Source organism: Myotis lucifugus, unplaced genomic scaffold (assembly GCF_000147115.1).
Source record: "Myotis lucifugus unplaced genomic scaffold, Myoluc2.0 scaffold_6, whole genome shotgun sequence".
Classification (NCBI taxonomy): domain Eukaryota; kingdom Metazoa; phylum Chordata; class Mammalia; order Chiroptera; family Vespertilionidae; genus Myotis; species Myotis lucifugus.
This window is the reverse complement of record NW_005871054.1, coordinates 19,262,451-19,288,464: the sequence shown is the minus strand read 5'-3', so window position 1 is coordinate 19,288,464 and position 26,014 is coordinate 19,262,451. Positions and strand designations below refer to the sequence as shown.

Here is a 26,014-nt window from a genome sequence, read left to right as displayed (position 1 = left end):
CGCCGCCGCCCGCCGCAGGCTTCCCATCGGATTCTGCACCCGGAAACTCAGGTGTGCGCGGAGGCCCCGAAGTCCTCCGCAGGTTGGTGAGCGTGCGCTGTCGTGCGCTGGCCCCGGGCGAGTAGAACTGCCAGGTAAGAGGCTGGAGGCCCCGGATGGAATGACAGGGCGGTGATCTGTGTGCTGGCTGTGACTAGCCCATCACACCACCACCCGCGTTCCCACCCGTGTGGTCGCTGGTCGCGGCTGGGGGAGGCTCGCAGCCGGGAGGGACCTGAGCGGGTGGGGATCGGCGGTCGCTGAAGGGAGAGTTTGAGACTGAGGCGTACTTTTGAGTTAATCCTTGACTTCGTTTCCAATCCCTCGGCAAATCTTGTTAGCTCTGCCTTCAAAGTACACCCACTCCCACGGCGGGCACCATGGTCCAAGCCATCCCCATGTCTGTCTGGATGATCGCCTTGACACCTTTTGTTGTAAGTCCAACCCCTTATCCCATCTCTCCACCGGGATGTGTAGTGGGGCTCTCGGGGTGTCTGAAGCAGCACTCTTGCTGCCACCTCCCTGCCCCCTCTCTGCCAAAACGAAACAAAACAAAGTCTGCTACAGCCGAACCCCATTCCTCCCGGTATTCAGCCCAAAAGCCTTGAGGTAATCCTTGACATCTTTTCCAATCCTTTGGCAAATCTTGCTAGCTCTACCTTCAAAACATACCCACTCGCACTGCTGTCACTGTGGTCCAAGCCACCCCCATCCTGTCTGGATTGTCGCCTTGTGCGGTGTATGCTTATGCTTGATGCGAATGGAGGATGCTCAAGTATAGTGTGCCCTTTAGCAAGTGCCTGTAACCCATTCGGATCTGCCTAGCACTTGAGTGCTGAGCGGGTCCCTTAAAAATAGTCTAATCCCATGTGCAGTAACAAGAGCCCCGAGACCTGGTTTCCTTGTGGTGTTGACAAGACATTGAGCCATGCGGAGCTTTAATTTCTCCAACTAGTAAGCAGGACTAACTATAGTCTTAGCTTGTAGAGATTTAATGATGGTTAAATTGGCTAAAAAAAAATGTGTGATACGCTGGGTAAGTGCTAATCATTATGTGTAAGAATGCTGTTATTACAAACGAAGAATCTGGTGGGTGAATTACAACAAATGCTGAATATAATCTTCCGCATTTTAAACTTATTATACTAAAAAGGAAAATAGGCAAATCTTAACTGTCATGTTTAAGGATGCACACGTGGATGATGCAACTATAAAGAAAAGGAGGTGCCTAGAAGGAGTGTGAGTGACTGGAGGACAAAGAGGGCTCCTGAGGTGGCCAGCGAGGTTCTAGCTTCTGATATGAGTGATGGTTTGTGTTATCTTTCACTGTATAAAATTATCCCGACATTTATCAGCTTGAATAACTATAATCATTTATTCTATCACAGTTTCTATGGATCAGGAATTTCTTACTGGCTTAGCTTAGCTTGGGCTTTCTTAAGAAGTTATGGTGAAGATGCCAGCCCAGGCTGAGTCATTTGAAGGCTGGACTGGCACTGGAGGATCCATTTCCAAGGTAGCTCACTCATGTCGCTTTCAAATTTGTGGTCCACAGGAAGCCTCTGTTCCTCCCGTGTGGACCTCTCCATTGAGCTGCGTGAGTGTCCTCACTACATGACAGCTGACGTCCTTCAGAGTGAGTAATCTAACTTCTGAGTCAGAGTGATCTAAGAGCTGTAGTGTCATTTATGACCAAGCCGTCATACTCCTTCATTTCCACAATATCCGCATGGTTACGCAGGTCAATCCTGTTTACTGTGGAAGGAGACTACACAAGGTTGTTGAAAACCGAGACGCAGGAATCATTGGGGGCCATCTTGGAGGCTACCACCTGGTTATAAGAGTGTTTGCCTCATGATAATTCATTGGCTGTACATTTGTTTTATGTGGCTTTCTGTATTGATGATATACTTACATCAAGTTTTTTTAAAAAATAAGACATGACACTGTAGGGAAAATGCATTTATTATCACAAAATTACAAATATCATTAAAGACCCTTTTTCTCATCATTGCTGAACATTAAGAATTTATGATGTTTGGGACACAATGGTGTAGGCATTGGCATACAGGGGATTTGTCTTTGTGGTTTACAACTCTGTTGGCAAGATAGACATTAAAAATATGTAAAACTAGTACAGTAATATTTTTTTTCATCCAATGATCAGTTGACAGAATTCCTACTCCAGCAAGTTTAAGGAATGAGGACACTTATTAGCCTGTGTAGTTGGGAAGAATGCTAGGTCACAGAGTCAAAGAAAGAACTACAGAAATCATGATCTTGGAAACTAGGGTTGGACACCCATTGCTTTTAGGCCTATCTTTGTCCGTTTTCTCTGTCTGGGTTCATTCTGCAGAACAGGATCTCTTCATATGGCCAAGAAGATGGCCATCTGCAGCCCAGCTTCACATCCTTCCAGTTCAGAAACCCCAATGAAGAGTTTCTTTCCCCACAACCCACATATTCATACCATGTAAGGAAAGAGGGTCTTCTTTGCCCTGGTTAAGTCATCCCCTCCCCTGTTGCCGGGACATAAAGTACTACAGTTGGCCATCTTGTGCCTAAGAGAGTATAGGAATTGTCACCTTCCTCTAGAACCACGTGGAGGCCAAAGGGCTGGGCTCCCAAAGGAAAGCATGAACAGCACCTGGGCACCTTTTAGAAATGCATAATCTCAAGCCCCAGCTCAGAATCAGACTCTTAAAAATTAATAACTGTTACCCTATCCTATTTGATTTGCAGATACTTCTGTTATATGAAGTTGAACATGGAGGAAGAAGAGGACTATATGTCTGATTCCTTCATTAATGTCCAGTAAGTCAATGTGTACACCTCATGGAATGTTGGGGTCCAGCCCCAGCAGGTCCAGGGGTCCCCAAAGGTGTGGACGGAGTCAGCAAAGAATGAAGGACACAGGGGCAGTGTTCAGGTGATCAGCAGCCTAGCCAGGATCTCTAGCCAGGATCTCCAGCCAAGTTCTGTCTTTTATTGTCTTGTTACATCTGTATTTATACCAGTTGATTTTAATCCTGTCCATTTCTATTGGAAAGGTTAGGGCGTTTCTTATCTCCATTCCAGGGAGTAAAGATTATGTAGCTTAAGGGTGATTGTTCATAGTTAAAGTGATTAACTACCCGCCTGGCATTTAGTTAAGGGGTTTTATTCCCTCCCTTACTTCAGGGAAAAATCCCTACCTGGGGAAACAACCTTTCTCAGAGAGGTGACCTTGGTTAAAACACATAGCACCAAGGAGGTGAGCAAACATATTAAGTATGCCATATACGCTAGGTCCCTTGAAACATATGCTGTGCAGATGTTTTTTCCCTGCAGCGACTGTGTCAAGCAGCAAGGATGGACCGGCTTCCAGCAATGGAATGCTGTGTATAAGACATTAATGTAAACTCTGAAGCAATGACATTAACTTTAAATGTGAAGTTGGAAAGTTAGTTTTATTGCTTTATTGGAACACCATCTACATATCCATACAGTGCTACAAGGAGCCTCTGAGTGTTACGCATATTACTCTGCCTTTGATTCTTTTTATTCCCCTCTTCCTAGGAAATTTGCTCCTTTCCTTTATTTCATCTTTTTGTTTCTCCTAGCTACTATTCAGCTTGGCTCATTATTGTTGCCAGTCACCTAGAAAAATTAATGAAAACTTACTTTTTAAACTGTAAACTTTCTTTAGTTTTCCATAATCTGGCAACAACCATCGTCATTTTTATTAAAATAGCCATTCTCAGGTCACCGATTACATTCTAATATTTATGATAACAAAGATGGTCAGAGAGGTAGCACTGAAATATGAAGTAGTGTCAGGTGAGTAAGTTTCAAAGTCATGAGAAAACTTCATGTACTCATCTAAAACAGCCTTTTCCCTTATTCTTCAGAGAAGATATCAGACCAGGATTGCCAATGCTGAGGCAAGTTCGAGAAGCCCGTCGAAAAGAAGAAAAGCAACAAGAAGCTAATTTGAAAAATAGGCAGAAGAGTTTAAAAGAAGAAGAACAAGAAAGACGTGACATTGGGTTGAAGAATGCACTAGGCTGTGAAAACAAAGGGTTTGCTTTGCTCCAGAAGATGGGATATAAAAGTGGTCAGGCCCTTGGCAAGAGTGGTAAGTCACATGCAGAAATGAAAAAGTGTTCCTAACCACGAAATGGTGGTTCACCCATGGGTACCAGAGATGACTGTTTGATCTTATTCATCTACACAGAAATCCAAACAACTTAAGCGTCTTAGTCTCTTTTGTGCTAACAAGTATTATGGAGAACTTTCATCTTCCCACATCCACTTTACAACCATGGGCCACCAAGAGCTGCTTATCAGCCCAGCTCAGCCTTGAAGTCACTAACAATGGGGATGGCAAAGCTTACAATGGAGACAACAGCCAACAATGGCCAAAGGAAAATGAAACAACATGAGGACTATGCCAAGACTCTACCCTGTTTGCTCTGTACCTGTAGCAGCTGCCTAAGTTGGAGAGGCTCCATTCTCACTTCTCTTTGTAGGAAGTGAAACCGTTTAATAAAATATAGAGGCCATATATTTAAAGTAGCTTCTGTCATCCTCTTGGATGTTTAATATAAGTCTTTTACTTCTTAAAACACTACCTTTAGGTGACCCAGGAGGCTGTGGGTCAGCCTTATTGAGGACTATGTATTCAAAATGAGGTAATTGATTTACAGTATTGATGTTCAGATTGCAGTTTGAATATCCCTGAAACAGGAGAGGATTTCTGTGGAACGTTGTAAAGTTGTATACTCTGCTTGTCGATAGTTTGAGGAAGAATTTCTAAAGTAGTTTGTGTTTTGTTCTCTTTTTTTTAGGAGATGGTATTGTTGAACCAATTCCTCTCCATGTCAAAACAGGTATGTAATTATTTTTAGGGACATTTACCAGTAATAATAACTTATGCTTATATCTAGCACATACATTTGCTTAATAAGTACTTTTTTATGGTGGTACTGTTACAGTTTTTATCATAGGAAGTCCTTAGGAAAATTTTTCTTAGTTAAATTTCTAAACCTTTTAAAATAAAAATAAGTTTTAGTGAGTATAAAATTTTAAATAATAAAAAATCTGGGGGGAAATTGTTGTAGCCTTTAAAAATGCAAAGGTATTTTTATCAATTGAAATGTTCTGAAAGTATTCTGAGACAGATTTATCCATTAAAAGTTTTCCTTAAATATCAGATCACTTTGTAAAGTATATGATTGTCTAACTAGTATGCTAGACACCTAAAATGAATACAAAATAATATTGAATGTAAACTGCATTTGCAAAATAAAATTTAAAAATAAATGTTTTTCTTAATACTTTGAATGAATTATATTTGAAAAATATATGTTTTATTTGTTCATCATATTTATATGAAAGTGTAACTGTTGGAGTTGTTCTCCCAATTTAAAAAAATTGTATAGTATTACTGTCATATTAGATCAAACTAATAATGGTCTTTGTAAAAACTCAAATTGTGTGTTTAGGGTTGTTGTTGTTTTAATCTGTTTTCTCCTGTCATTCTGATCAAATGATTTTCAGTGATTGTACTCAAGTTACAACTGCATTTAATTTGTAAATATAAAATTGTCACGTTTTGAAATGTAAATTTAATAAGCTTCTCACAGAGTTGTCTGAACAGGAAAAAGTGGCATTGGTCATGAGACTTTAATAAAACGGAAAGCAGAGGAAAAATTAGAAAGCTACAGAAGAAAGATTCACATGAAAAACAAAGCTGAAGAAAACGCTGCAGAGCAGTTCCGGTAAAACTTTGTATTTGAGCTGCTTTTGGTTTCATCTTGTCTCAGTGTGTTTTTGTTTTTAATAGATTTCAGAGAGGAGGGGAGAGGGATAGAGGGATAGAAACATTAATGATGAGAGAATCATTGATCGGCTGCCTCCTGCATGCCACACACTGGAGTTAGAGCCCTCAATCTAGACAAGTATGACTGGGAATCGAACTGTGACCTCCTGGTTCATAGGTTGACCCTCAACCACTGAGCCCACTGACCAGGTAGTTTTTTAGTACTTGGGCATAGAAAATGGATAAAGCAAGTACAGACCTGTAATGTGCTATTTTTTTTCTTTAATTAGAATGCGACTTAAAAGTAAGCAAGATGAAATGAAGCTGGAAGGAGATCTTAGAAGAAGCCAGCGAGCTTGTCAACAATTGGATACTCAGAAGGCAAGCCTTTTACCTGCTTTCAGTTTGGTAGTGAAGTGTTTTGGCACCCAATGTGATTTGCCATGAATTTACGTTTAAAAACAACAAACCAACAAAACATTCCAATTCTGGTATACCTCGTCTTCTGCGGAGTAAGCAGCAATTTTCAACCTTTATCATCTAATGGCACATCTAATAAACTAATTACTAAAAATCTGTGACACACCAAAAAATGTATTTTTTGCCCATCTGACAAAAAAATAGATATAATTTTTATTGATTTCTCTCTCTCAGAATCAGTTTTAAAAATATAGTTTTTAAAGTCTCAAAATGTAAAAATTTCTATTATCTTGAAATATATTGCTAGGAGCAACCTCATTTTTATATATTTCCCTAGCACTTTATTTTGAATGTATGTCTTGACTCTTAAGATTTTCTAGCTTTTATGTATTATTTTATATATTTTTCTTTATTGGTTAAGGCATTACATATGTGTCCTTATATGTATTATTTTATATCTATTAAGCTATTTATGTCCATAGCTTATTTTCCCTACTATACTGACAGCAACTTGGAGACAATACAATATTCTAATTGGGCTGTAGCTAGGTAGCTCAGTTGGTTAGAGGTTTGTCTCATGCACAAAAGGTGGCAGGTTTGATTCCTGGTCAGGGTACATACCTAGGTTTCAGGTTCAATTCCCATTTGGGGTGCGTAGGCCCTGTACAGGAAGGCTACTGATTGATGTTTCTCTCTCACATTGATGTTTTCCCCTCTGTCTGTCTCTCCCACCATCTCCCTCTAAAATTCAATAAGCATGTCCTGGGATGAGGATTTAAAAATATATATATATATTTTAATTGGGTTTTGCATCCCCAGAGATTACAGTGCAGTGCTTTACTCTTGAAGCAGCACTCAGTAAATATTTAATCAAAAGGATGAATTCATGTTGACATGAACATACTGGTGATAGTCTCACGTTTAGCTATGTTTAATTGGGAACAATTCTACATTTTCAGAATATACAGGTTCCCAGGGAGGCCTGGTACTGGCTGAGGCTCGAAGAGGAGACTGAAGAAGAGGAAGAGGAAGAAAACGAACAAGATGAAGATGAATATGAGAGTGACGATTTAAGTGTATGTTTTGGGACCATTTCCTTGAGCAGGGTGTCTCAGCATTGGCACTATTGACATTTTGAGCCGGGTAGTGGTTTGTTCTGGGGTGCTGTTCTGTGTATTGTAAGATGCCTGTTATATTTCCCCCTTGTGACAACCAAAAATATCTCCAGACATTGTGAAATGTCCTCTGACGGGAAATCACCCCTAGTTGAGAACAACTGCCTTATAGGTTTGTTAACCCCAGATCAAAACTTTATAATGTTTCCCTTTAGCTTCAGTTTACCCTCTCATCTCTGCTCTAGTGTGGTTGATGGATTAGCTGCAAATGTAAATTATTTTCATTTTTACCTTGTTTCCTGTTAAACTTGTGGAATTGATTCTCATAAGTACCCTTCTTCCCCACCCACAAACAAGATAAAGCAAACCTCAATTCAAAGGAAGAGGACATTATTCAAGAAATCACTACACATTTCTATGGTTACATGTACATAAGACTTTGGTAGGAAACATTCAAAATTTGAGAAACCTATGTTCCACTTAAATGGGAGACCACTGATGAGAACTGTAATGGCACAGGGAGGCAGTGTTCTCCCTCATCCCACTGGGGAAGTTAGATTCCTTGAAAGTAGAAGTGATCTTTAAACAATCCTCATCCTAATAGAGCCAGCCAAATTCTATTTCTGAATGTTAACATGTAGTCTTTATTCTGTCTGGAAAACTTGTGAAAATAATCAGGGTAGCTGGTAAAGTGGGACACATGCTAAAACATTCTGCCTTTCACGCCTCTCCTGACTGGGAGAGAGTGTAGCGGGAGATTTATGGCCTTGGGCTAGTTCAGCATGATCCCAGAGACCAGAAAACCAAGATCCCGGTCAATGTGAACCACTAATGTGCTTGTGTCCTATATCTAGGTACTGGACAAATTACAGATATTGACGAGTTATTTAAGAGAAGAACATCTGTATTGTATTTGGTGTGGAACAGCCTATGAAGGTAAGAAAATGCTTTAAACTTGTAAAAAATATTGAATACAAATGCTCTTTGATTTTAACTTTATTTTTTTTATGAACGTCATATTTCCCATAGATAATGGAAATTTCTTAGTCTATCCAAAAGGTAATGTAGAATCAATGTCTTAAATAAGTAGTAAGCATAGAAATAATTGAGGCCTTGTTAAAGGTGTTTTTAACTGTTTGGAAACAAAGTGCAGAAGGGAATTTTTCAGTCTTTTATTCACTTAAGGATAATTTTTTTATGCTTTATTTTTAATATTTCTTAAGTTATAGATACTTCAAAGATATATTAACTTTTTAGAACTCATTATTATATAAATAGAATATTTGTCCTTGAACCATAAAAATCAGCATGTTGAAACCCACTTTTTTATTTTAAATTTTAGAGAGAAATGGTTTAAAACTTGTCATATGTATTACAGAGCCAAGTGCTTTCCCTTCTAATACAGTTGCCCATGCTGGCTTTATTAACTCGAATTTAAGAGCTTTGAACTTGAGAGTGAAGAAGTTTTGGTTATTGTTGTTTTTACGAGTATCTTTTCCTGGTTTAACAATCAGGAGCAAACAAAGCTACAAAATGCATGTTATGTTGAAATAATTTTCTAGAATAGTTTACAAGTGTTCTATTTTCTTCATGTAAATTACAGATAAAGAAGACCTGTCTTCAAATTGCCCAGGACCAACTTCTGCAGATCATGACTAAGATTCTCAATAAAGTAGAAACTTGGAAAATGCTGTTGTTTCCTAGACAGTTAAGCAGTTAGAATTCCCAAAAAATTTTATGTTTTTTTTTCTACTTTAGAGGTACTTTGTACTTTAAAATATAAAAGTTCATGGGCTCCAAAAATAAAATAATGGAATGCTTTTTCAGAACACCAGATGGGCCATTACAAGTTATGGCTCTATTGTGATGCTTATGGAATTTAAGGACACCAACAGGTAACTCTCTTATTCCCCTCTTCACTTCGGAACAAGTTAAAAAATAAGATGTGGAAGTCAGATATCACAATATCAGCTTTATTGTCCGTGAAGCTAAAACAGAGAGCAAGGCTGACCTGTCTCCAGTCAGGCTCCCTAATAAATCTGCCTGATTGGCGAGAACTGCAGGCCTCTCTCTGCTTGCAGGGACACAGCCCAACTTTGCATTTGAGACCAGTTAACTTTCTAGGTGAGAGGATCCACCAGACACTGAGCCTCACATGCTAAGTTCCGTCTCCCAAAATCACTCATCAGATAAGACATCGCTGCCCTGTCCAGTTTGGCTCAATGAATAGAGAGTCAGCATGCCCACTGAAAGGTCCTGGATTCAAATCCCGTCAAGGGTTCTCTCTCACATTGATGTTTCCTCCCTTCCACTCTCTCTAAAAATCAATGGAAAAATATCCGAGCAAAGATGGCGGTTAATTTGCATACACAGGCACCAAGCTTAGACTGAAGACAACATAGAAGGAAGCCAAGAGCTGCAGAAGGGAGCAAAGCTACTGAGAAGCAAGCCGGGGGTGGGAGGAAGCAAGCGGGGCGCCAGAGGCACGAGCAAAGCCCGCCTCGGAGGGGTTTGCTCCATTTTCTGCTTCGCTCTGGCCGCAGGAAGCCCTATTCTTGCAGGAACATCTTTCCCATTCAGCCTTAGAGATAGTTCTTTATAGAAAAATCATAGATGATAAATGCAAGAGGTTTGATGGAATCCAATAATCACTATTTTGTAACCCCTAATGAATTAATGGATCCAGACAACATTCATCAATGGTTGCTAAAACCATTAGGTGAAAGATTGAAAGGAAGCCTTGTGACGGATGACAGCACCACGAGCCACCGACCAATCTGAAAATCAACCAAAGTGCAACCACCAGACGTTGTAACCAGAAAGGATACAATATCACCTCTGCAGTATTCTTGGGGGGGAAAGTATCGAATCAGAATCAAATCAAGTTTCTAGAACTAACTAGACACCCGGGTGGGATACCATCAGCCAAATCCGGAATGGAGTAAATTCTATGATAAATATTCCAGTTCCTTCCTCAAATACATGGCCAGAAGAAAGAAACTAAAAACAAGGGTAAATGTTAGAGAGTAAAAGAGACACCAACTAAATGCAATGTTGAATTCTGATAGAAACAGCCTGTAGAAAGATACTTTTGAGACAGGAAAACTGAATGCATGCTGAATTATGATATAGTAGTAATTAAAAACATCTTGTTAATTTTGTTCAGTGACAATGATATTGCAGTTTTGTTAACATTAAAAAGATCACATCTCTTAGAGATACAGATCATTTTAAGTATTTACAAGTGAGATGACATAATTCCTTAAATTTGTTTTAAAATACTCCAGCAAAAGAAATTTTTTAAAAAGATGAATGCATTATCTATATATATCATATATAGATATATCTTTCAAAATTTCCACGTGTGCTTTATAATTTGCAAATAAGGTCTCTGGATTTTGCCCCTCTCCTCCTCTGATTAAGAGGAAACATTTTATTCATTATAATTTTGAGGCTGAGAAAATATATACTCACAAATAAAAACTTCCAAGAGATAACATGAATATTAAAATGAGAAAGTAAAAACAAGGCTGCCTTCTTTTGAGTACAGCCTTACTCATTATATCCAGATAATATTGGTTTTTAAAAAAGATTTCTCCCTTCCCAGAAGTATTTCAAACCTACAGAAAAGTTCAAAGAATATGACAAAAAACACTTCTATACCCTCAACCTAGATTTATCAAAAGGTCAACTGTTAACATTTACACATTGATTTTTGCTAAACATTTGAAAGTTGCAAACTTCATGCCACTTCACCCCTAGATACTCCTTCATGCATTGACTAAGAATAAGACATTTTCCTGCATGACCACAATATCAATATCACACCTAAGAAAATGAATACTGCCTGGCCAGCGTGGCTCAATGGTTGAGCATCGACCCATGAACCAGGAGGTCACAGTTGCATTCCTGGTCAGGGCACATGCCCAGGTTGCAGGCTCAATCCCCACTGTGGGGTGTGCAGGAGGCAGCTAATCAATGATTTTCTCTCATCGCTGATGTTTCTCTCTCTCTCACCCTCTCCCTTTCTCACTGAAATCAATAAAAATATTTTTAAAAGAAAATGCATAATTATTCTATGTCATCTAATATGCCAAGCCCCTTGCCCAGACTGCCCATTGGGTCTCCTCTCTCCTCATCCAAATCCCCAGCTGGAGTATTACTTGTAAGCCCTGTGCAGATTAACTATTTTCTATGCTTAGCTATTGCCTTACAGGAGAGTTATCATCTCTTTAAAGAGCCGTCCCAACCATTCGGACCTCACGGCCACTAGTGGTCCATGGATCACAGGTTGCCAACTGGTGCTTTAAAATGTATGTAAGAATAGATACAAAATGTATTTAAGGTAAATAATTGTAAACACTAGTGAACTCAACATCCAGTTTAAGAAAAAAAAGTTAGCAGTACCTTCGAAATCTACTTTCCCAGTCACATCACTACCATCCTTCCCCAGAGATAACCTTTATCAGAATTTATTATTTCTCAACATTTCCTTCCCTTTGTTATTATTTACATTTGTTTAGATTCTTACACAGATGTATCATTTAGCATGTTCTGGAATTTCATATAAATGGAATCATTCCGTATACATTTTCTGTAACGTGCTTTGTGGCTTACATTGTTCCTGAGGGTGAATCATGTTATTACATTTAGCTGTCATTTGTCCATTTTCACTGCTCTGTAGTATTCCAATCCTATCTAATAAAAGACAAAAAGGGTAATTGACCATGCCTTCGCTGCGCTTCCCATTGGCTAATCAGTGCCATATGTAGGCAAGGCTGGCCAGCGCATACTGTAGGCAAGGCTGGCCAGCACATACTGTAGGCAAGGCTGGCCAGTGCCAGATGCCATCCGGACCCCGTGTGCAGCCCTGGGCGGTTAGGCTTAAGCGGCACAGTCGCGTCACCTAGCCCTGCCCCAGCAGGGACCTCTGTGTGCCGTCTAAGCCCCTGCCGCCTAAGCCCTGCCCCCAGCCAGGACCCCCGAGTGCTGCCTAAGCCCCACTGCCAGCTGGTGCCCCATGGTGATCCCAGAGCAGGCAAGTGCAGAGGGCGGGCAGCCCCCAGGTGCACAGGAATGTTCCCCACAGGCAGCACCCAGCAGGGCCTGCCCCCGGTCTCTGCAGTGATCCGGTGATCCATGAGCAGGAAAGCGCAGCCTGCAAGCAGCACCCCACCCTGGCCACAGCTCAAGGGAGAGAAAAACACGCAGTGGAGGCCAGGAGCCTGAGAGATCAACACAGAGGGGCGCCTGCTCCAAGCCTCCAAGGTGTGGCTGGGGGCAGGCCCCCAGCGGACACATACACACACACACACACAGGGGACCTACTCCGAGTCTCTGCTGCCAGACTGTGGCCGTCAGTAGGACATCCACAGAGGGTCTCAGACTGTGAGAGGGGCAGGCTGGGCTGAGGGAACCCCACCCCCCAGTGCACAAATTTCGTGCACCGGGCCTCTAGCATGAATATAATACAATGTATGTATCTACTTTTCTCTTGATGGACAGCAGTGTGGTTTTCTGTTCCTTTGACTTTTATAAACAAGATTTCTATGAATATTCTTGTAGGCATGTATGTAGGAATGGAATTGATGGCTTTCTGGTATATAAACATTTATCTTTATTAGAGGATAAACTGTTTTCCAAAGTGATTGCATATAATTTATCTTTTTATGGTTACAATTTTTCTCCAACTGGCTTGTTAGCTATTTAAAATAGGGAAAGAGCTTATTTCTTTTTGGCTAGAAACAAGCTTTTAAAAAAATTTATTAATTCATTAATTGATATGAAAATTGAGAGATTTTTTCCCCAGTCTTCATAATAAGGAGCTGAGCTAGGGAAAAGTCAAATGCAAAAATGTTTTTGAAGCTAAAAAGTATAGCCCTGGCCAGTATGGCTCAGCTGGTTGGAGCACTGTCCCATACACCAAAAGGTGGCAGGTTCGATTCCCAGTCAGGGCACATACCCAGGATGAGGGTTTGACCCCTGGTTGGGGCACATGCGGAAGGCAACTGATCAATATTTCTCTCTCTCTCTCTCTCTCTCTCTCTCTCTCTCTCTCTCTCTCTCCTTTCTTCTAAAAATCATATTTTTAGAAAGATGGAGGTTTCTGCTGAGCAGCATTTGCCTTCTTCTTTTTAAAATATATTTTTATTGGTTTCAGAGAGGAAGAGAGAGAGAGAGAAACATCAATGATGAGAGAGAATCATTAATTGGCTGCCTCCTGCACGCCCCGCACTGGGGATTGAGCCCACATCCTGGGCATGTGCCCTGAACTAGAAACGAACTGTGACCTCCTGGTTCATAGGTCAACGCTCAAACCCTGAGCGACAATGGCCGGGCTCTAAAAATCAATTTTTTAAAACAAGGTGTAAACCTTTCTGCAAATGTATTTAAAAAAAATAAGGGAAAAATTAAAATAACAGGTAAATATCATCAATATTCCCTAGCAGATTTTAGACAATTACAAGAAAATTGAACATCAGAAGCAGCCTACTTTTTTAGAAAGGCACTAACGCGTGTTTCGCATTTTTTCCTCTGGAACATTATTCCACTCCTTCAAAGTCTTCAGTATTTCAGATGTTTTGGGTCGCATCTTGGGGTCAGTCGCAACTAATTTCTGTAGGAGAATTTTCTGTAATGATAGAAAGACTCATTATGAAAAAAAAAATAAAATAAAACATTGGAAAAAATGAAATTCTGATTATTTTCAAGTGCTTACTTCTTTGTCATCAAATATATCTGAGACATGGCCCTTCCTTAGATCTTCGAAAATCTGAAAATAAGACATATGTATATATATATATTCATTAGGAAATTTCTCACTTGGTAGGAAAAACAAACTTAGGAAGCACCGAAGCCTGGAGATGCCCTAAATCTGAGACATTTTCAGATCTTTGGAAAGTCTCTTCAGCCAAGAAGTAGCAGGACTCCCCCCCTCCCCTCGCCCCCCCCCCCGCCCCCGCCTCATCTAATAGGCATCTCTGACAGCACAACATGCTGCAGTGTTAAGAGCATCACATGCCTTATCTCCCTTCATCCTCCTGGAGCACTGTGCGACAGCTAGTTGTTTCGTTACCGTTTTACAGAGGAGAAGGCTGTTGACTCCAGGTGCGTCCCTTTTCCTGAGCTACAGCCTAGGATGTCCAGTCGCCCTATGCATGTAGTGGCTCCCCACCGCCTTCTCAACAAGCCCACATTCCTGCCTTAATTTACCCCAACATGTCTTTCCAAACCCATCAACCACCACTTCTGTGTAACTTATCTACCCCAATAAAAATATCAGACGCTGCCTAATAACCCCACACACACCCTGCACGTTCCTGTCTCCATGCTGGAATCACCTCCTTTCTATTCTGTACTATGAGAAGCCAAACCAATCTTTCAGAGCCCAGCTTCAATGCCTCCATAAATCTCAATCCCGACAGCTGGAATGATCCCCTTCTAGCTGCTTCCCGAAGACTCCATGCCTTCTCCCAAAACATGTACAGCTCTCTCTCACAGTAGCTTCCTGAGAACAAGGCTTATTCGTTTTTATAATCCTTGTAGCATGTAGCACAGTGTCTTATGCCAAGCAGGCATTCAAAATGTTACTGATTGATTCAAATAGGAAAAAAGAGCCATGGTTTATTGAGATGCATACACCTTAAAACAAACAAACAAACAAACAAAGTTTTTGGTGTTTAACAAAAAGGGTTTTTTTTGTTGTTACTTTATTTTAATTTTTCAATTACACACAACATTCAATATTCAGTCTCAACACAGCTTTTCCTTTATATCTTTAGTTAGAGAAGTTCTGTTACGCTAGTCCTCAGGGGTGGTTGTTCTGTAATTTAGTTGTAATTTTGATGTAGTGGTGGCAGGAGGTGAGCACAACGTCTACCTACTCCACCATCTTGACCAGAATTTCTAACAAAAGTTTTGGTTGCCCAAACATGAAGGAGAGAAAAGCCATATTTCATTTGCAGCCAATGTTAATATGTTCAGGCCCATTATTACCTGAGGCAATAAACTGTCTACAGCAGCACTTTGAAGATGATAGCCAATAATTTTTTTTAATCCTCACCCCAGGATATTTTTTCCATTGCTTTTCAGAGATAGTGAAAAGGAGGGAGGGAGGGGAAGAGAGAGACATCGATTGGTTGCCTCCTGCATCCGACCTGACCGGGGCTCGGGATCAAACCTGCAACACAGGTTCATGCCCTGGACTGGGAATTGAACCCATGACCTTCCGGTGCACAGGCTAATGCTCTAAACACTGAGGAACACCAGCCAGGGAGATGGCCAATAATTTTTGTTGCTAAATTCTTTCTGTGAGCCCAGCTGGTGTGGCTCAGTGGATTGAGTGCCAACCCATATACAAAGAGGCCATCAGTTCAATTCCAGGTCAGGACATATGCCTGGGTGTTGGGCTTGATCCCCAGTAAGGGGGTGTGCAGGAGGCAGTCGATCGATGTTCCTTTCACATTGATGTTTCGATCTCTCTCTTTCCCTCTCTCTAAAATCAATAAAAACATACTAAATAAATAAATAATTTCTGTGAGATTATTTACCTTATATGTTTCCTGACGACTGAGAGGTATATAAAGAAGCTCTGAGAGAATTAGCCCTAAGGCAAAGATGTCCACTTCATTTCCATATTCTACTGAAGCGAGCTAAAGAGAGCAAAATATATTTACATTTGTTATTCACCTGATAGAAACATCTGTGTCTTCTGAAGCCAAAAAAAATTAACTTGACTAAAACATCCAATATAATAAATAGCTAATATGCTAATTAGATCAGACTCTGAAACAACCTTCTGGGACGACCTTCCGGAACAACGAGTGGGCAGGGAGCTGGGCCGCGAGGCAGCTGGGGCTGCTGTGAGGGCAGGCCAAGGTGGCATCTGGTGCTGGGAGGGTCAACCCCGTGCATGAATTTCGTGCATCGGGCCTCTAGTATTATATAACAGTACTTTTTTGTTAGCAAGATCTGTGGAGTCTGACTGCCCAAGTTCAAATCTTTGTCACTAAGTAGCTGAACCACCTGTGTAAATTAACCATCAACATGGGAACAATCCCAACCACAAAATGGAATAACAATAGTTTCAACCTCAGAGTGTGATTGTGGGGTTAAATGAGATGGGGCAGCTGAAACAGTTAAAATAGTTTCTAGCAAGCAACTTGCATGCAAATATTCATAGAAGATTTATTCATAATATCTCATAACTGGAAGCAATGTCCATCAACAGAATAAATAAACAAATTATGGTATACAGGCATACCTTATTTTATTGTATTTCATTTTATCACATTTTTAAAAACTAGATCAGAAATCCATTCAGAAACACTTTATTGTGATGTAGGATAGCAAATGACATTGTTTTCCCAAAAGGCTAATAAATTCAAATTTAATTGCAAAATACTGTCTTCTGGTTTCTTTTCTCTTCCCTATTATTGCCTCACCAAGTACTAGAACATTGCATGAACTTACTGAATAAAGCAGTGGCAGAATTTGAGAGAACTGACTCCAATTTTTGAAGTTGTTCTACTCTGAGTAAAATGCTATCAAACAGCATCACATGCTACAGAGAAATAATTTGTGAAAGGAAAATTAAATCAATGCGGCAAACTTCACTGTTGTCTTATTTTAAGAAATTGTCACAGCCACTTCAACCTTCAGCAAACACCACACTGATCAGTCAGCAGCCATGAACATGAAGCAAGACCCTCCACTAGCAAAAATATTACAATTCACTGAGGGCTCAAATGATGGTTAGCAGTTTTAGCAACAAAGTATTCTTTAATTAATGTGATATGTTGTTGTTATTGTTGTTTAGACACAATGCTATTACACACTGGACAAGCCACAAGATAGTGTAAATAACTTTTATATGCACTGGGAAACCAAAAACTTCATGTGACTTGCTTTACTGAGATACTCCTTTTATCGCAGTGATTGGAACCGTGCCTGCAATATCTCTGGGGCATGCCTGTATTCATACTAGGGGATAGTATTGCTAGTACAGCAACAATTAGAGGTTCTCCAATAGACATCACTTTGGGTGACATAATCAAATGGAAAAGAATACATACTGTATGGGTCCCATTCATATGAAGCTTAAGAGCAGGGAGAACTAATCAATGGTGATAAAAATCAGAGCACTGGCTGCCTCTGGACGGTGAGGAGGACTGACTGGAAAAGAGTGTGAGGGAGTTTTCTTGGGTAAGGAAAATATTCTCCTTCATAAGCTTGTGGGCTTCACAGGTATATGCTTTTGTCAAACTAAAGAAATGTATACTTAAGATCTGTGCATTTTGCCCTCCCTGGCTGGCTCAGTGGATAGAGCATAGGCCTGCGGACTGAAGGGTCCCGAGTTTGATTCTGGCCAAGGGCACATGCCAGTAGGGGGTGTGCAGGAGGCAGCCAGTCAATGATTCTCTCTCATCATTGATGTTTCTATCTCTCTCTCCCTCTCTGAAATCAATAATTTTTTAAAAATAGATCTGTGCATTTAATGCTATGTAAATTATTCCTCAACAAAATCTTCTTTAAATTTAAAAATCACCAAGAAAACTAAGAGCACAATAATGAATGATTTAAAAAAATATTCTGAGGGTGACATTGTAGGATGCATTTGTATATGTTTATAACTCACAGAAAATGATCTAAAAGCATAGACAACATGCCCTAGCCAGTTTGGCTCAGTGGATAGAGCATCAGCCTACGAACCAAAGGGATCTGTGTTTGATTCCAGTCAAGGGCACGTACCTGGGTTGCAGGCTCCTCCCCAGCCCAAGCCCTGGTCGGGCTCTCTCTCTATAATATATATATAAAAGCCAAGCAACCGGAAGGACAGAATGACCAGAACAACCGCTCATTATAATGTGCACTATGGCGACCAACCAGCCTGATCAGGGCCCAAATCAGCCCCCCCCCAAAAAAAACTCCCCTGGTGCCCCCTTCGGCCCACTCCCAATCGTCCCACCTCCCCATTGGGGGCGAGGCCAGCCAACCTCCTGCATCCCCCCCACCCCGCCTCCGCCGGCCCCGATTGGCTCCGAATTCATGCATCGGGCCTCGGATATTCAATAAACCGGGAGGTAAAAGGGAGGCAATTAGCCTCTTAATTATCTTCTACTTTCATACTCCACAAAAAACTTAAATGATGTTTTTATGTCAGATGGAAAGTTAGAAGAGAGCATTGTAGTATTCCAGTAAAAGTGTAGGTATGTATATTTTCATGTAAAAAAAACACTGTGTAAATATACATTTGTGTTTCTCTCACATTAATATTTCTGTCTTTCCCTTTCTCTTCCACTCTCTCTAAAAATCAATAAGGGTAAAAAATCAATGGAAAAATAACCACAGGTTGAGGATTAAAAATTAGTAATAAATAGATTTTTTTAAAAATAAAAAGATAGGCAACAAACTGTTGTTAGCAAAGTAACAGTAAAAAGGAAGGTTCAGGGGAATTTCCCATTTTTATTCCATACACTTCTGCACTGTTTTAATTTTATCAGTGGTGTATTATTTTTATATCTTTAAAATGAAAGAAATAATAAAACAATAGAGAAAGAAAGGAAAGGGACCACACCTGTTCTGGGCTCATGTAGAGTCGAGTTCCCCAGTTTTCTGTCCGCTGTTTATCATGTTCCTGGAAGGTTACAAGTCCAAAGTCTCCAATCTTTATTTGTTTTATATCTACTAAAAATATGTTACTTGGCTACAGTAAAAGAAAACACAATATTTAATTCATAAGTACCACTCTGACAGACTGGCATCACATATCCAAATCATATTTAGCAACGGCTATTGTTTAGAAGTACTTACAGGGGTGGGCAAAAGGAGGGTTACAGTTGTTCATGTGGAAAATAATACAATAATTAGTAAATTAATTAATAAATAATAGTACAAGAATAAACACTGTTTTGTGTACTCACAACTGTATACCTACTTGTGCCCACCCTTGTGTAAGACATTTAAACTTACACAGGTAGCCCAAAATAGAAAATTTAATATCACAGGTCTTTAAAATGCCAGCTGAGGAAGCTGGAACTTGTCTGTCAGCAAAGAAGGCTTGGGCAGAGCTGCCTCCAAATATCTGAAGAGCTGTTAACTTAAAAATGGATTCACCGCATGGAACCATGAATAAATCCAGGGCTAGAGGGTGGAAACGGCCAAACGATTTGCTTTAGTGTAACCTAAATATACTAATAGTGGGGTTCAAAGAATGCGAGTCCAAGAGTTCCCTATCCCAGGAAGTATTCAAGACAGAACTGTACATCCACTTGGTGGAAATGTTGCAAATATGAGACCAGGATTCTATGAAGATTGAAGTAGGTGCCCTTAAGATCCCTTCCAACGTTGAGATTCTCGGACTGGGTTTCTACCCAGTAATGCTGCAGGATATCCTGTGTATAACTTCTCATGGGGGCTCTTGGATGTCAATTTCTCTAGGCCTCTGGCACCTTCTTCAAAAACATTCCCCCTCTATCCCTGAAGGCATACCAAGTTAACTGGAAGCTGATAATGAGCACTGAAGTATTTTTCCCATGTGACTCTTTGAGCAGATAGGGGTGTTCATCCTATTCACAAATTTATAGAAGGTACTGACCAACATTCTAAAGACCATGAAGATAGACGATTATTGAGGAGGAAATTAATATTTTGCCATTGTTGAAATATAACGATGGGCTGTATATTCACACACAGACCTCCTGACCTAACACGTATGAGAGGGCCGAGTAAAGGCACTGAGAGGGAAGAGACATCAGCCCAGGGCAGCTGAAAGAGGAGCTTTGAAGAAGCCTGCCAGAAAAGGTCCACACAGAAATTAGCAGTTGGATTGGAGTAAGCAACAGTGAGACTGGAACCTAGCACCAAGAATACAGATGGAAAGCTGTGCATGTGTGTGCGGTGGGTGTGGAGAAAAAAAATGTGCCAATGCTAATTCAAGTTCCAGTGCAGGAATATGTTGGGTCTGCAAGCACAGCTGCTAGTCCCACACAAGGCTCTCTATCACCTGACTCTGAGAAACAGCAGGTTACGTTTACGGTGCTATAGAAGCTGGCTAGGACTGTGTAGTAAAAATATCGGATTGCATATTTAGTGTTCATTAAAAAGAAAAAGAAAAACAATAATGCACCATTGGTTTACTCAGTTATAGTAACTTAGCAAAATCTTGCATTGTAGAACATAAAAAAGAGTGCTAATTTTATACAGGAGGTACAGGAATCAGGTCTGATGCTCAGAGGATGACCAGAGAGCCTGGGCCTAAGGGGACTGAACCTCCAAGAACCATAAGCCCTCACTCCAGAAACGTCTATGTCCCTCCCTCAGTGACTCTAGTTCTTAAGATTCCAGCAGAAAGTGGTGAACACTGGCAGGCTTCACCTAAGAGGAGATTTACTGGATAAAGACCCCTCTCGGGCAAAGCCACCTGCAGCTGGTATTTTGCTAGACGTCACTAAGAAACTTGCATGCCTTCGTTTGCACCCTATTTCGGATGTGAGACAGCAGACAGTGTAGCACTGAAGCTAGAACAGTTGGAGAAGATGAAAGAAGGCTCAGTAGTATTAAAGCCTGACCTTCGAGCCACTGCAGTGATAGAGCAAACAGTCTGCAAACAGACACAAGAAAAGATCAGTCCACAACCTGGGGCAGGGGCAGTGCGGGATACGGAGAGGTGCAGGAGAAGGCAGACTCCAGTCCGCACCTGTCAGAATTGCACTAATCTACCCTCAGGAGGGTATGGGAGTTAATACCCATACTTCCGTATTTTCTTAAAAATTACTGCACAAATAGATCATTGTGCTTGGTTTCTCATGTAACGCTATGAATTATTTATTCCAAAGTGAAGGTATAGCTATTCTAAATGTATCTTTTGAACATAGTTCTTATTATGTTCCAACTTCAAAGAACACCTTCAGATATTGTTAAAGAGAGATATTGGAACCAGGTGGACTCCAACATGAAGGCATCAGACATTCAGCCACTGGGAAGACCAAGGATGCATATCATTTAAGCGCCCAACAAACTGCTATCTACATAAGTGCTTATTTCACTCAAGGAAACACTTGCTTCATTCCTCATTCCTGGACGTTTCAGATAGGTGGGCTAGCAGATAGCACAATGCATATGGACGAGGTGCTTCTGCCTGATGCGGAGTGATCTGGAAAGGCTTCACAAAGGAGCTGGGGTAAAGGGAACAAGCAGAAGAGAGTCCCATGCAAGAAGGTGAGCAAAGAGACAACGACAGGATTCCGCATGACTTGTCTGGGATGAGAGTGGGTACATCACAGGGCACAGAGTATGGGGCAGAGACTGAAAAGCTGTTCTCTCTTCACTCATTGTGATGAGATGCAAAAATGGGAAAACTGTGCTTCTAGACCACGTAGGATGCTAGAAAGACAGAAGAAATGAAAATACAAAGGTTTGCTACAGGTTCCAAGGTTTGGATTACTGCAATTTTCCAATCATGGGGCAGTGGTGTCCAAATGCCAAGGAGCCAAGGAAATTCTAGACTCTGGACCTAGCAGCTGTGACTGCCCTCAGAGTAAAGGCTGAGAGAGAGGAGAACCCAATTCCCAAAGCCATAGTCATCAGAGTCTTTCTGCCTCTCAGACAAGCCTGAGTAACAGGAGGTGCAGAGACAGAGCAGCCAGCGGGCTGTGCCAGCCACGATCATTATGTGCACGGGATGTTCAGCATGTTAAAGCTACGAGTGTTTGCAACTGGAGTGACTATCAGCCAGATAGCACCAGAAGTGAGTGGGCTTCTTCCTGCAGGGCTCAGGTTCTTGACAAGCTCACTCCCCTGGAGATCTTCTAAATGGATCTGGGGAATGAAATGTGTGACAAATTCTAGATCCATTCGCACTTTAGAGGATCAGAGATATTGCTTCACGACTGTCGACCAATTCTAAAATTTGAAGAGATGGGTTTTTCAATTATTAAATTACATTAATCAATTTTCCACTTACCTTAAGGTCTCTATGAATTAACCCCTTTGAATGTATATAATCCACTCCTGTTACTATTTGCTGAAATAATCCCAAAGACAAATCCTTGTTTGGAATCTCCCCTCTTCTGATCTCAATCCAGTCTTCCAATGTCCCTTTCTCACAGAATTCCATTTGGATGAAAAGGCACTTCCTCAATGATCTGGATATAAAATTCAAAGAGAAGTAACAATAAAAATAACTTCATAAAAAATACTGGTACATTTATTTCTTAAAATTGTACCTTCTCTTCTTTTTTATCCTCACCGGAGGATGTATTCTTATTGATTTCAGAGAGAGAAGAAGGGAGAGAGAAAGAAACATCAATGCGAGAGAGAAACATTGACCACATGAACCAAGGATTGAACCCACAACATGGGTATGTGCCCTGACGTGAAACCGAACCAGCAATCTTTCGGTGTATGGGATGAAGTCCATCTAACTGAGCATAAAACATGTCTCAAAACAGAAATCTAAATAAATAAATTTGAATCAAAATATAATAAACCATTTATTATTTAAACCTCAGTTCCCAGATGTCCAGGGCATTATTGGTTTAGCTAACTTACAAAGTATAAGCCTGTCCATCCTTTAATGCTGAAGGTCCTTGATCACCTTTCTAAAAGATAGGAAAGGGAACATTAATACAATGGAATTGCAGAAAACCAAATCTCATTATTATATAAAGTAATTTTTAAATATTGCAATTCACTCTCAATATAATGAGCATCATTTTGTGAATAGGCACCTAGAGATGAGGAAATGAGTTAGGCACTATCCTTACTGTCATGGGATGACAGTTGAATAGGAGAGAGGTAAAGGAAAAATAAACCTAAAACAATAGCACAAGGATAGGTACTCTAAAAGAAGTGCCAACAAACTGCTATGAGATATAACTGGGAGGACTGATTTTGCTGACCGTGTTTTCTTTTTCAGCAATATGTGGGCCTCAATATTAACTTATATTCTTTGAACATACATTGGCTAGAAGACAGAAAGAGATAGACAAGAATTTATCAAAAGCTGAAGTCCCAAGTGCTGCCAGTCAAGAACTCCTGAAACTGATGATAAAGTTCTCAGTACATTGACTGGGCTGGTGGCAGGAGATGATGAATAAACAAGCCCACAATGGCCTCGGGATTGCAGTGAGAGGACCATTCACAGGAAACACTGGGTGACTTCCATCTTTTGAATCCTCCAGCCCTTTGACAGTGGTTTAGTTGAGACAAAACGTAAGTATGCAAGGTGAGGTGCCTCTATCACCTTAAGCTCACGGTCTTAATATTATTTTCACTGCTCTCCACCCCAGGATGAGTGATGTTGTGGCATTTGAGAGAGACTCCTTGATTGCATCTGGGGGGCCTGAGAGAGGGAAAGACAAGTGCTGGAAGCTGAGGAGGGACGCTCCAGTTGCAGCATCTACATGTTCAAACTTCCTCCTTAAGACTGTCTCTCCAGCCTCGACAAATCTATGAAAAAACAAAGTCAGGAAAGCTAAACCTGAGATTCTGAAAGCAGCTGAGGACAGAAAAACGGCTTGAAAACAAGTTGAGAGCAAGGAGAGGAGGAAGGAAAAGATTATTCTTTGTCTCCTTACCTGCAGAATGGAGATAAACAGTGTCTCAAATAGTGTCTGCTTATCTTTTATCATCCTTGTTGTGATTATTAAATGTATTAATGGCCCACAGATAGAGAATGACAGTTTCCTCTATCTTATTACGTCTATGAGAATTTCTTGTTAGTTACCTTTTGATGTAATCTTCTCCAATCCAACTATTATAGTAGCGAACAATATTTGGATGACTAAGCTTTGCCAAAACTTTTACTTCACGCTTTACCTTCCTAGTTAAAAGAAACAGGGAATAGAAGGGGTCAGTATACATCCCTGGTAACAATAACAAAACACCTCCTTTATCTGAACAGTTGCCATGGTTCCCACACCCAGAGTCTTAGAATGAAGGCCAGGAGCCCCAAAAAGTAAAAAGTGAACATACAGAAAAAACATAGTTGTTTTCACTCTCAACACAGAAGAAAAAGTGGTGACAAATCATTCCAAACATCAGACAACTTAAAAGTCATTGGCAGTACAGTACAGTACATCCTGGGGTTATGTCGGAGATCCGTTCCTATGGTGCGACATAAGGCGATTTTCGCCGTAAGTCAGAACCCACCTACATAAGCACCTAAGTCAGTCACATGGAGCACATACATAGCAGTGATGAAGTGAAACAGTAAAAAAAAAAAAAATTTAAAAAAGATAACAAATCCTGACCTTTATTTGAGGTAAATAAATAATAAAAAACATAAAGCACATATGTAAATATGTCAAAATGACAGAACTTTTTTTTTTTTATAAATAAATGGGAGATGGCAATGTAACCATGAAACGACTTACATCGAGTCTGATGTAACCCGAGGACTGTCTGTAGTCTTTGAAATGATATAATTATGGTAGTTAATTCACTCATTATGTCTTATTTAGACTTGTGCTAAAGTCACTTTGAGTTTCAAAAACAAGCCCCATTTGGGCAGCATGGGTGGGTAACCCAGGCAGTAAGAAGGGTCTAATTCGGAATTTCCAGTGTGTGGCAAAGAAACACAAAGGAGAGGATCCAGACAGCGAAATGGAGACTTTGCTGTACATGTGGGAGCTTTACAGGGATGTGCACTCAGGAGTGGAGACAATTCTATGCTCAATGAAATAAACAAATCTGAAATCTCAAGTATGAGAAAGGATAAGCAGACATTGTGCATTATTTTGAAAAATTATTTATATGACATACAAGTTGTAAAAATAAAGAGAAGTTACTCATTATTGACAATCCTAACACAATCAGTTATTACTTGAAGTTATTTATCATTTGTCTTTATATTTTTATATATTTGTAATTATAGTGTAGTAGAGGCCCAATGCATGAAATTTGTGCAAGAGTAGGCCTTTGTAGCCGTAGCAGCTGCCTCGATCCCACGCCTGCAGCCCCAGCTTTGTCCAGAAGGTCACCCTAAAGGACGTCCAGAAGGATGCCCAGTCTAATTAGCATATTACACTATTATTATTATAGAATAGAGTCCTGGTACACGAAATTCGTGCATGAGGGTGTGGGGGGGGGTGTTCCCTCAGCCCGGCCTGCACCCTCTCCAATCCGGGACCCCTCAGGGGATGTTGGACATCCCTCTCGAAATCCGGGACTGCTGGCTCCTAACCGCTCACCTGCCTACCTGCCTAATCGCCCTGAACCACTCTGCCCGCCTGCTTTCCTGATTGTCCCTAACCCCTCTGCCTGCCTGCCTGATCACCCCTAACCACTCTGCCTGCCTGCCTGATCACCCCTAACTGCCTCTACTTGCCATCCTGATGCCCCTAACCACTCTCCCCTGACGGCCTGATCCCCCCCTAAAACACTCTCCCCTGACAGCCTGATCGACCCTAATCACTCTCCCCTAATGGCTGATCTCCCCTTAACACTCTCCCCCTGGAGGCCTGATATCTCTAATTGCCTCCGCCTCGGCCCCCTCACTGGGGTTTTGTCAAAAGGAGTCTGGAAGATTCTAGAGTACCTGACTAAATAACAGATTACCCTTTATGCGAAGAAAAAATCGATTTCGCCTGGTGACTTACCGTTTCCCTTATTGTCTTAAAACCGGACCACTAACATG

General features: G+C 40.7%; 2 protein-coding genes across 10 annotated transcripts in view; one reads left to right on the top strand and one right to left on the bottom strand.

Moving 5' to 3' along the window:
* The first annotated feature begins 2 nt into the window (after positions 1-2).
* On the top strand, positions 3-9,065 carry GPATCH11 (G-patch domain containing 11). 9 transcript variants are annotated; one of them, XM_023747777.1, is made up of 12 exons: positions 12-134; positions 381-473; positions 1,595-1,675; positions 2,396-2,512; positions 2,782-2,853; positions 3,930-4,156; positions 4,869-4,910; positions 5,681-5,801; positions 6,133-6,223; positions 7,222-7,338; positions 8,232-8,313; positions 8,981-9,065. In XM_023747777.1, exons 4-12 carry the CDS (start codon positions 2,412-2,414, stop codon positions 9,034-9,036), a joined length of 909 nt encoding a protein of 302 aa, XP_023603545.1. In that variant the 5' UTR covers positions 12-134; positions 381-473; positions 1,595-1,675; positions 2,396-2,411; the 3' UTR covers positions 9,037-9,065. The 9 variants fall into 9 exon arrangements, with proteins under 9 accessions (XP_023603541.1, XP_006083515.1, XP_023603547.1 ...); XM_023747773.1 differs by lacking the exon at positions 381-473 and having other exon boundaries at positions 3-134; XM_023747784.1 differs by lacking the exon at positions 2,396-2,512.
* Positions 9,066-13,739: 4,674 nt separating this feature from the next.
* The window catches only part of EIF2AK2 (eukaryotic translation initiation factor 2 alpha kinase 2), a 55,700-nt gene continuing 43,425 nt past the window's right edge, over positions 13,740-26,014 (bottom strand). Inside the window, exons 11-16 of the mRNA XM_023746225.1 lie at positions 24,104-24,199; positions 22,340-22,520; positions 18,953-19,081; positions 15,927-16,028; positions 14,096-14,149; positions 13,740-14,008 (exon numbers count right to left, since the gene is read on the bottom strand). Coding sequence (XP_023601993.1) covers positions 13,886-14,008; positions 14,096-14,149; positions 15,927-16,028; positions 18,953-19,081; positions 22,340-22,520; positions 24,104-24,199 — 685 coding nt within the window. The 3' untranslated portion in view covers positions 13,740-13,885. The remainder of the gene's footprint in view (positions 14,009-14,095; positions 14,150-15,926; positions 16,029-18,952; positions 19,082-22,339; positions 22,521-24,103; positions 24,200-26,014) is intronic.